Here is a 12134-nt window from a genome sequence, read left to right as displayed (position 1 = left end):
AGCACTGTAGTTAAAGAAGTGTATCCTATTGGAATCAGTTGCAAAATGGATACCTGAGACAGAGCAGTTGGAGTCTTCCATCTCTAAAGAACAAGTTCTCTGAAGCTGTAGGTTTTCCTCTGTTTCCTGTAAGTTTGTGGCACACAGGGTATCACAGGAAAATGGATATGTGAGACAGGGCTGAATTCTCTTCTTTGAAGGCCAAATTTCTCAGTTTTCAGAGATCAAGTTTTCTGTGCAGATTTTCTTATTAGCTTTTGAATCATAGGTTTAAATTCCAAAATTTAGGTATATTTCAGATATAACCTTTGCCAAAATCGTCGATCAGTGTCATGTCAAAAATATTTCATTTCAAAGCTAGGTCTTACATCAAGGAAAACACTTTCTATCAAAATGATATTAACAAAACTTTCTGCAACGAGTGCTAATCTTTCATGCAGCTTTACCCAGATAAAGCTTCCTCACCTCATGAGGTTTTTTATCAGGTTTGAAAATTCAGCTGGTTAGAAAGTCATGCTGTCTTCTTTCCTTCTCCAGTAATACCACACTATCTCAAATGCATTTTTAATACACTTACTTACCCTATTTGCACTCTGTCCTAGGTAGGTCAGCATTTCTGGTAATTGTGTTAGAAATACAATAATATAAGCTGAAACTCTTAGGTTGAGTCTGGAGTTTTTGCAATTAGGGAAAAATAAAATTCCTATTTTAAAAGCAAATTTTAAAAATTTACCTCAAAGGCAAACATGGAATCTTTACTGTTCCATTTTTTTTGCTCTTTCTCCAAATATAACTACGTTCAACACTGAATAAAACCAAATAAATTCAAATATATTTACCATGGGCTCCTTCCACAAACTTAGAGATAAGCTTTTATTTTTGTGTATTTCATAATAAAGTAAAAGACCTCAACCAATTGCTTGAGGCAACTGTGCAGAACTTTTTAGTATGATTGCTACATGGTAGCTTGATGTATTTTTCCCCCTAGAGATGGAAGAAATAGGGCAAATGAGTTGTTTTTACTACCTTCAGTTATTACCTGGAGTCATGAGTTGTTTTTCCTTTTGACAGACGCTGTAATGTCAAGGTGGCACCAGCCCACTCTTGGCGAGGCTCTATCCTAGGAAAGTGTTTTGCTCATAATAGGCTGCCTGACAGTCTGACCTTTATCACATTTTTCTTTTCTGTCACCTTCAGGAAGGGCAGCTGTGGTGATGTTGATGTATTTCATACACAGACAAATAATTTCAGAATTATTATGAAACACTAAAAATTAGGTTCTTCTCTTGATCTTGCAACATCTGGTTTTTGCGATTTGTACTAAAAATAAAGGAAATTTGAATTTGTTTTTGATTACTTGGTTCCAGGATCATTAAGAGTTTCTAGCACTCTGTATTTCCCAAGGCGCTTTCCCAAACACGCCTTCATGTCTGAAAAATGAAAGCTAACTCATTGGTAGGGAAAGCTTACTTCTTGAGAAAAAATGGAAATCTATTGTCCAAGAAGATTAAATCCTTAACCACTCAGTAAAAGTCACAAATTATCAGCTCTGCAAGCGGCTTTTTCCTCTAAGGACTGCACAGAGGCCTGCAACATCTCTCTCAGGTCAAAATGTGTACCAGACAAGGATATGCAGAATGCAATTGGCTTTAGGTGGCATAGTCTGGTGAATATTTTTATTTCTCAATCTTCCTTTTCAGTTTTATTTCTCTTTCAGCATTAAAAAATATATAATGTACACCTTTTAAATGTATCTTTAAATATTGTATTTAAAATATGCTACTATTCTATTTAAAGACATGTTTCAAACTTTCTGGAACTGCTAGCTGCATTGAATTAATGCTCTCAATGCATTCAAGCATGAGCACAAAGCATACGGATTAGGTAGCTGGGCAAGTTTGATGTTTCAGCTGTTTATAAGCCAGTTACAGATGATACCAATGATGAAAAAATACATTTTGTTTATTATGCAGGCATAAAGTAGTAAGACATCAAGAAAAAATTGCTTTTGGGCGTTAAGCAACATGGAAAGATGCTTAGACCTGCATGCTTTTTTTTTTTCAGCGCTTAACACTTCAGTCTGTTACTAGAACAATCTTGTCATGTTTGGTCTTTTTTCCCCTGCACTGCTTTTCAGAGGATGTTTGAATCACTGCACTGAGAAATGGCATCAAGTTGTCAAAAGCGGTATCTACATATGATAAAGCGGACACCCCCTTATATGATTAAGTTTCTCTGACAAAAGAGAATTCATCTGAACCTTCAGAAAAGACCGCAGTATTCTGCTGCAAAGTGTAAAATATGCCTAAAAATACTCTTCATCAAAACTGGGAGGAGGGAAAGGGAAAAAATAGTTGTCTGTAAAAGAAAAACTGCCTATAAAACAGATTTGCTGGACAAAACAATACAACCACAGCAAAGTTTTCAAGATCACCCTTTCCACGTATGTAGAAAAGTCATTTGTCATGACTGATGCTGCTTGCCTGTTGGTCACCACCAGTTTTCTTGCATCATCATTAAATAAGGTCCTGCTGAGTAGATTTTTGCCTACATTCAGATGAGCAGAGCTTGCAGCAGTTTTCTTTACAGCCTGTTTCTTACGCAATTATATTCATACATAAGCACTAAGGTATGCATCAGGCATCAATTAAGGGACACTTCAGATACAAGCAATTTCCTGAAATCCATAAGCCTAAGCTCTCACCGGGGTATGCAATCAAAAGTGGCCATTTTTTCACATCAACAGAAAAAAAAGACTATAAAAAATATTGACTTCCAAGCTGCTAACATGTAATGCAGTTAATTGCACTTAAATCACCCAGCTCCGTACTTCTCAGAGATTCAGCTAGTGATTCACCATTTACTTTCAAATTAAGGAAGGATTTTAACACACTTAAAGGTGCTAGTGCTGAAAGTGCAATACATAAAGGCACTTTTATACTAACAGAAAACAGACTGCAAGGGCAGCAGAGTAGCAATGCTAGGCCTGGGACTGTATCCTGAACTGTGCCCAACATCTTCCATTCTCTTAACTGCAGTGTTCTTTTAGGAAACAGAGCAAGATTATTCAAGGCAATGGGAGAAGACAAACAGTACCTTCTTTTCTGTAAGACTTGTTCATGAGAAATTGTTTAGAAAATAAAAAAAATATTTATTTTAGTTCTTTACACATGCTGGATTCAAGATTTTTACTCTCAAATGAATCTCACCACCAAGCTCCTGAAATGGAACCCATGAGACAGACTAAACAGAACTAGAAGTCATGCTCAGTTTCCTCAATCACATAAAAAGTAAGACTGTTCTGCTGAGCTGCTCATCCTGGTTCACCAACTTTTTCAGGTTGACCAGGAAGTATCTCATCTTAGCCAACTGAGCTTAGAAGATCCTGTAAGTGAAAGCTTTTGGACCACAACAGAAAAGTATGACCAGAATTTTTTAACAACTTTTTAAATTAAATTCTCTTCATGTTAGGAGACATACTGATGCCAGTATATATAACAGACTGCTTAACATGCTTGTTAAAACAATCTAAGTAATAGGTTTATTTATCACAGGTTTTATTATAATCATCTAGTATATAATAATCAAAATACAGTGTATTTTTCAATATATATACAATATATATAAACTTCACAATAAAGGCATGAACACAGCAGATCAAAATCTCTGAGGACAGAGGAAAAGGGAACAAGTTTCCCAAGTATAGTTTTCCAGATCTTTGTAGTGTTATCCATCATGTCTTTCCCTGCTTTCAGGGAGGGGGCAGGCAAGACAGTGTTTGATTTCTTCAATTCTTCTGAAAAAATAAAAAAAAAAAACAGGCAAGGTAACTTGCATCAGAACAACTGTAACTTTGTTTCTCTGGATCAGAAGCACAGCTCAACACAAATGGAGACCAGCAGTTGCCCCAAAGAAGCATGCCCATTACCACCCTGAGGAAGTGAGGCACTGTCTTACTCTTATTGCCTGTTCTTATATTGCAATAAGACATGCTCTGGCAAAAATGGTCTCCTACGTGGAGGCTGAGCACCCCAGGGGGTTCAAGGAAGAAAGTAAGAGGTGTTACTTATTTTTTATCTAAAAGTATTAAGAAAAAATTAAAACTTTACTAATACTTAACATGTCTTGACACTGCATCCTCATTTAGTCTGTATGCCAGGTGGTCACACTTTACAGTACATGAGGTATCCTTCAGGAAGACTGGGTGCTTCACAATGCAGAACGGGGGTGACAGTGACACCCTCACTCATTTTTTCACTTTCAGTGTACTGACATATTGACATTTACACGTGCCCAGTTAAGTGGATCTATGGATTGTATTATCTATTTGCAACTAAACTAATCCTCACAAAATGACCCAGTCTCTCAAAGAGAGTCTGGAAAAAAACCCCTGCAGATTGAAGGCAACACAAATAATACAAGCACAAACAGACAAGAAAGTTCCAGAGCTGATACTTCTGCTCCTAGGGCAAGTCTTTTATCAATCACTTTGCAGGGTAATATCAGTGACAGTGTAGTCAGATTTGACAAAAAGTTGGCCAAAAAATTTGAAAACTATCAAGGTAAGTATTTACATGTATCATTGTTAACAATGAACCTCTTTTTGAGTGTATACTGCACCTTTAAGACATTAGCTAATAGTATGGAGCCACAAGGATTAACAGGGCACTTACAAACTAGCCATCCAGGACATAAAGAACAACCTTCATAAGTTTTTTCAGCAATGTTTAAGTCCTGTGATATTCAATCCCGTACTTCACAAAATTTCACAGAAAACACTGCTGAAGGTTTGAAGATATAAATACTAGAACAAACTATGGGTTGTGGGAGGTTTGAAATTACAAGTGTTCCTAACCTGTCTCAGTTTATGGTACTTGCTGTATTTTTTACACTATAAAGTACATAAAGAGCAACTTTTTGTCAAACCCTACTATTACAGCTGGTGGTGGAGTCCAAGGCTGTGACCCAGGAAGAGATGACCGGTCCGGGGAGATGGTCCCGAAAGGAATCGCCTTCCCGGGGTCCAGTGTCTTCCTCTCAGCTGCTGGCAGAGGAGCCCTTGCAGAGACTGTCAGCTCTTTAGTGATACCAGCTCGTGGTTCCAGCTCAGCTCTGCAGGGCAGCCTCCAGGCCAAACCAGACCAGAGAGAGAGACGAGAGGACCTGTATGGCTGGTTCCGCACGAAGGGAGCTTTATTGTGGGTTCCCTCCGGCGAAGGGAAGAGCCAGGGACGAGCTCTCTCTCTCGGGGCTCAAGGGAGCTTGCCTTTATAGGGATACAGGGGATCAGCAAGGGGACCAATGGATTACAGAGGGTCTGGGACAGACCAATGGGTTACAGAACGATCTGCATAGGGTCTCCCAAAGGATTGTGGGTCTGCCTTTCCTCACCATGACCCAAAAGTCGTTGCCTTTCCAGGGAGTCCTGCTGGGCGATTGCAAAATCTTTTATCTCAGCAGACATCCCTCCAGGGCAGTGGTTGGGCATATCCCACACCCTACTAAAAAGATGTAACAGAAAGGTAGCTGCTCGACAGCAAACTGTTCCTCTATTAAAAATGCTGTTTTATGAAAAATCTGTGCAAGTGTAACCACTAATGAAGTGGTGGCTTTGAACAGAATAAAAAAGGCATCTCAGGATGTAAGTTACAGCAACAGTGAAATTCATTTACTGGATGACTCATGGAGAAGCTAGTGCAGGAAATAAACTGGAGACAAAAGCAGACAATGTCCTATATTGTCATCCAAGTGGTTCATTTTATAAAAACAAGACCTTTCAATATTAGAATCTTTACAATACTTTGGAAACAGATGGGGAGTTTCATGAAAGTCCACATGGGACTGGTTATCCCATCTCAAAAGTGCTCAAAAGAGCTGTCAAACTTACATTTTTCTTTCACAGAAAGAAAAGCAATTGTTCCACATCTCCTGACCTTTTCTATGATGAAAAGGGCCTGCCAGTACTATGCTAGTATTTTTGAAAAATAAAAACATTTAAAGTGTCTCTTCAAGATCAAGATGTTATTTTAACAATGAGCAAGAAAATTTTTCTTTTCAAAATAAAGTTACTGTATGGAAGGAGCATTTTGAAAACAGAAACTTGAAAATGTTTCCATCATCATGCAATACTGTTGCAAAAAGAAGGGTAGAAGTGTCACCCATAAAAACTTCTAATATCTGTACATTCGTACAGGGAAGTACTTTCTAACCCATTTTAAAAAAATCTTCCAAAGGAAGGTTTTTCAATCCACTTGTTAACAACACAAAAATTCAAGACCACTCAATTAGTGTGCAAATCCAAGTGACTGACGTCAGAGAAAATGGAAACTTACTACTTGAATATTAAGTTTAATAGTAATACACCTGTGCATAAGCAGTCAGCAGGACCAAAAAAAGGAGTATTGTGATTTAGTAAGCACAACCTTCAACACACTTTCTATTTGGATTAATATCTGAGGTATCTTTTTCAGTAATGACAGATATTAAAAATAGATATTAAATGGATAATAAAGATCAAAATTAGATAAATTGAACTTAGAACCAAATCTTTGAATCTCTGTACCACAGTGTTGAACAAAAATTTCTAAAAATAATGAGGCATCAGGTATTTCTGAGCATCACTTATTAATCTTCTACTGGGAACAGAAAAATACTTTGTACCACTCATAAAAAAATATTTGAAAATTGTTTATCTAATCTATAGCTTAAATTTTTATATTTTTATCATGTACTTAATTCGCACAGAAGTACATATACATATTTACAGTAAGGGTGCATGCTTAAAATGCTTTTTTTAATCCAGCTGTGGATTCCCCAGCACAGGAAACCACAAACCTGTTGGGAGGGAGGAGGCCACAAAAATGACTGGACGACTGGAGCACCTCTCCTGTGAGGACATGTTGAGAGCGCTGGGGCTGTTCAGACAGGAGAAAAGAAGGCTCTGGGGTGAGCCCTTCAGTGTATAAAGGCGGCTTGTAGGAAAGGAGGAAGCATTTTTCCAGGGCATGCAGTGACAGGACAAAGGATAAGAGTTTTAAAATGAAAGGGTTTAAGTTTAGATTGGACATAGGGAAGAAAATAAAGATGGTGTGGCACTGTTGCAGGCTGCCCAGAAAAGCTGTGGATGTCCCATTCCTGGAAGTCCTGGAAATGTTCAAGGTCAGGTAGGACAGGGTGGCTCTGAGCAACCTGCTCCAGTGAAAATGTCCCTGTCCCATGATCTTTAAAGGTCCCTTCCAACCATTCTGTGATTCTGAGATTCTACTTCAAAAATCTGAGCCATTGCTGGGATACTATTAGCAGTAATATATTTGGCAACTGCTACTTTTAACACTAACATACTGTAATTAATTCCATATATCAAGTTTAAGACATTCTAAGCTGGGATCATGTAAAACCTACCCAACTGCACTCTGGCCTGCAGCAAAAAGAGTATCCAGCATAAAAGCCCAGGCTTGAATTACAAGAAATTCAAAGAAAAACAGCCACCTAAGCCTTGTCAGAAAAAGCATTTTAATTCTGCGGTACTGTTCAGATCACAAATTATTCTCAGGGGTTTTTTTGTACTTTCCTTCTCCACTTCTCTACCCCAGTGGATACCATGTCAGACACCAAAGGAATTTCTAAGCAAAGCAGGGTTTTCACCACGCTTGATGACACAGACACAACAGAAGAGGAATTCAGGTACTGTCATCCAGCACCAGGATTACCCACTTCTGTTCTGAAGCAGAGAAGGCACAACAGTGAACTTGAAAGAACATGTACTTACTCACAAAACCTAGAAAGCTTAATATTTATATTTATTATGCATTAGGAAGCTTATTAACTTAAAAACCAAACCGCATAGTACAAAAGGTTTCTTATCTGTGTTCAATGTGGAACAAGTTTCAAAATATGTATTTTTAAAATTTGTTCAGTCAATACATAATCTTTTTTAAAAACTGTATAACTGTCCGTACCCTCATTACATTTATAAATACATGATTTACACAGAACCCCATCTGGAAAAATTAAAACTCCTTACAAATATCTACATTGCATACATATAAAACATTCATAGGAGTACTTCATTAAAGTTGGGTTTAATAGTCCATTTACACTGCAGCAAAATACATATAAATCTGTGTATTCTTCATAAAATGTCTCTAAAAATTAGCACATTTGTAACCATTTGTAACACCTTTGAAGAATCTTTTAGAAAAAAAATCTGATATAAATATATCCATGATATTCAGTGGGTAAGACAGTGATATGAAGGCTAAATATGATTAATAACTGAACACTAAAAGCAGTTAAGGCAGGGGTGAAAGGAATTAATAGGAAAAATTATTTTATATGGCAGATAAAGTGACAAAATGCAGTACATACATATATTTCTTGATGTAAACTACTCTGGCACCCACTCAAGTGCCTGTATTTCTGACCCTGCTCATTTTAAAATTAAAATTTTATTTTTTTATATGGGAAACATTAATGGGACCTGGCTCTCAGGTGTCATCTGGATTTGCTTTTAACTGCACAAAACCAATTACTCCAGAATGTGGGTTTACAGTTTCTGTATGACCTTCAGTATGGATAATTACTGTCATGTGTGATCACACACATTCAGAATTCTGCCATCTCAGTTTCATCACTGCTTTCTGGTAACTAGTGGACTCCTTGTTAGTAAATAATATTTGAGGATTTCACTGATACCCAGTATTTCAGGTACCAAAACTATATAGAGATCAGTGCCTCCAGTACCATGACGACTACATGTGGCATAGATGCAGACAGAAGGCATAACAAATGCAAAACAACCTGTAATAGTGATGGCAGACATTGTTCTGGCTCAAACCTGTTTATTTCACATTATCTTGCAATTTTGGGAACTGAACACTCAATCTTTTAAAAAAATTCTATCTGTACATTCAGGTTTCTACCCAATATCGGAATTTGGCACAGCATTTGCAGTCCAATATTGGGTAGAATCACACCAGCTTGTGACTTGCTGTTCTAAAAAACCACTCCTGCAAGCATGACATCAACCTCAAGTATCGTACAGCAAGTGACCTCCTGTCACAGCTGCCTTCCTCTCGAAGGCAAGATACTCTGTACCTCCCACCAAGCTCCCAGAGCCACAATTCAGGGCATGAATTTGCTCCACAGACCCCTCAAAATTTAGCCTTCATACACTGCTATCCTGCAGCAATGGTTCAATGTCCTCTTCATTACTTTGGTCTAGGTTGTTACTCCGACTACTGCTGATGCTGTTGCTGTGTTTTTTGGTACTGCTGGCTTTGCTGTTCTCAGGAATAAATAAGGCGACAAGAAAAGCCAGAAGAACAATGCACGCTCCAACCAGGAAGGGTGGACCAGGAATGATCGCTCTCTACAGGAATACAAGCATAATAAAGAATCCATGAAGTTTCAGACATTGACTTCTGCATTATGAACTACATCACTAAGGCAGGAGATCATGAGAGACATATTTATGGTGACTATAAAATTTTTGCAAACAGGTTCCTATCTGCATCTACAATCCCCACAAATTCTCCACCTGATCTCAACACTGATCTAAAAATCAGAAACACATAAAATTGTCAATTGACAATATGACTGCCTAGCAAATGAAACAGATATTGACTGATGCTTTTTTGTATTTTTTTTCTTTAGACAATGTGCCTATTAAATCAACAAGACTCTTCTGAAGATTAACAGAATAAGGTTTCAACATCGAGAAGTACAAATACTCAATAAATCTTAGCTTCACTTTTCCACGGCTGAGATACTCTAGAAACAAGTTAAACAAGCATCCCGAAAAAACAATAAATGACTACGCAAAGTAATAGCAGGCTATGTAGTACATACCATTCTCACTGCAGCACATTGTTCATGTATGATAATTTAGTATTTGGAGTTATTCTCTCTTGGTTCTAAGCAGTTTATTTTAAAATTTAAAAACAAAACTTACCCATATTTCATAGCCCCAACTAAAAACAAACACCAGAAAGGTTTTAAGATAAATTTTAAATCAGCCAAGTTTGATGACAAACCTCTACAAAAGAAACGTGTCAACAACCCAGCTTTTTTTTCTAATCTTTAACAACTTTTCTTTATCTGTGTAAACTAAAACCAGATAAAAATCAGAAGGTGAGATTTGTCAATCCAGCGTACTTTCATTCTATGAAATGAAATGTAGGAAGCTATTCTCAAATGAAGTGGGAGAGTAGCTGAACGTAAGTATACAGTAACAGTAATATGTTTCCCTTGCCTCAATTCTCCTCTGTTATAGAGGCACAAATTTTCAGCTGATGGTAACACATCAAAAATGTATCTTAATGATATTGAATCTTCAAGAGGTACTACACATACAAATACTTAAAGAAGTAATGAACTTGCACAAATTAATATGCCCTCATTTGTAGTACAACAGCTAATTGATCTGAGCAGCTTTTGAGTATTACAAGATTGTGGTTTCACTGAAGGGAGTAAAAATCTTTCAAAAGCTGTCCTTGCTCATTGCATTGCCAAGTGTTATTATTACTCTACAACATAGCCTACAACTCCACTATTCGGTGTGATTGCTTCCTGTGGGGATAATTATAATGATGCAACCTCACTCAAACTTTAACTCCAGTAAATTTACATCAAACAAAATTACCTGGTACCATTACAATACTGAAACCAATGGTGCCACTACTGTAGATCTAAATATTACTATCACATTTAAATTAAGAGCTATCTTAATAATTTAATAAAAGTGAAAAGTGAGAATTAAGTAGTTTAAGAATAAGAAATAAGATACGAATATTTTAAATCAACCAAAAAGAAGATAGATTTCTGACCTAATGAGTTCTACACTGAAAACTGCACACCAGATTTTGAACTTACCTTATCACTGGGATTTTGCTTTGTTTTTTTTTCAGAAGTGTTATCAGGTAGCAATTCATTGAGTTCCACATGGAAGAGAAAGAAAATAAAGCCATACAGTGCTGGCCCCAGGCCATTGCACAGTCCTCTTACTCCAGTTATTATTCCTTGGACAACACCTAATGAGGAAAAAAACCCAAAAAGAGTAGGATTGGTTTTTTAAGCAAGAAAGAAATGCTCAAAGCCAAGAGTTCTGCGTGTACTTTAATAAATTTTTCCAAAATATATCACATCATAATTATTTCTACATTCTAAGATGTAAGAAGTACACTGAAGACAAGTCTGTTGGATTAAAATAATCCTCTGCATCATCACAGTTCTGTCACTATACCTGCAGATTACTGGAAGCATTATGATTTTTATCATTATATAATATTTCATTATTATGATTATGAAATTTATGTGCAGGTTTAATTTTCTATATTAGAGTTCTTCCACCTACACCTAAAGCCTGAAATGAAGATAGCAAAGACAGCAGAGCTTAAATGTGGTACCCATTCCATTTATTTTCACGTGAAATTTAGAGTAATGTACCTAAGCGTTAAGAACTCTGCTTGGGAAAATAGGCACGAATTGTGACCAGCATTTATTTAAATACCAATTAACTTACTCAGGGCAGTAGATTAAGTGTATAGCAGCAAATTCACAATACATGACTGGCTGCAGTTTTACACTGGATTCTTTTTAAAGCTTGATTAATCAAAGTGCTATGGGTATATTTCTGTTTCGACTTCATTAAGTGATTGTGACAACAGTGCAAAAAGTGTTTTGATGATATTAACTTTATGTAACAAGAGTCTAAAAATGCCAATTTGCAATATTAATAATCTGCCTTGTTCTTAAGGCAGTAACTTGTAAACTGGGAGGAAAGAAAACATGCAAAAAAGATAGCTGTCCAAGTTTTTACTTCATGGATTGATGACATCAAAGTTCAAAATCTTCATGCCACTAGGTGGCAAAACCTCAGTCCTGAAACTATTGAAAGCCTTAAGCTATTAACGCCAGTTTCTTCTATGTAAAATCAAAGTTCAGTGGCTTCTGTCAGCTTAACTGAACTAGTTATTTCCTGATATAAACAGAAAACAAATCTTGAAAAATCTTTAAAATGTCACTAAAAAAAAAAAGAGGGAGAGGGGAATAGTCAAAAAAAACTATGTAAAACACTCTATTTTGTATCTTTCAACAGAAATCCACCTCCTGGAACAGCATCTCGTTTGTACTTC

The 12134-nt window shown here is 36.8% G+C and overlaps 1 protein-coding gene across 1 annotated transcript in view; it reads right to left on the bottom strand.

Annotated features, from left to right (window-relative positions):
- Window positions 1-7778: 7778 nt before the first annotated feature.
- The window catches only part of LOC116437652 (hippocampus abundant transcript-like protein 1), a 30589-nt gene continuing 26233 nt past the window's right edge, over window positions 7779-12134 (bottom strand). Inside the window, exons 11-12 of the mRNA XM_032095627.1 lie at window positions 10873-11030; window positions 7779-9370 (exon numbers count right to left, since the gene is read on the bottom strand). Coding sequence (XP_031951518.1) covers window positions 9167-9370; window positions 10873-11030 — 362 coding nt within the window. The 3' untranslated portion in view covers window positions 7779-9166. The remainder of the gene's footprint in view (window positions 9371-10872; window positions 11031-12134) is intronic.

The sequence above is a fragment of the Corvus moneduloides genome, chromosome Z (genome assembly GCF_009650955.1).
Source record: "Corvus moneduloides isolate bCorMon1 chromosome Z, bCorMon1.pri, whole genome shotgun sequence".
NCBI lineage: Eukaryota > Metazoa > Chordata > Aves > Passeriformes > Corvidae > Corvus > Corvus moneduloides.
Note: the sequence above shows the minus strand (reverse complement) of the source record. Positions and strands in the feature narration are given on the sequence as shown.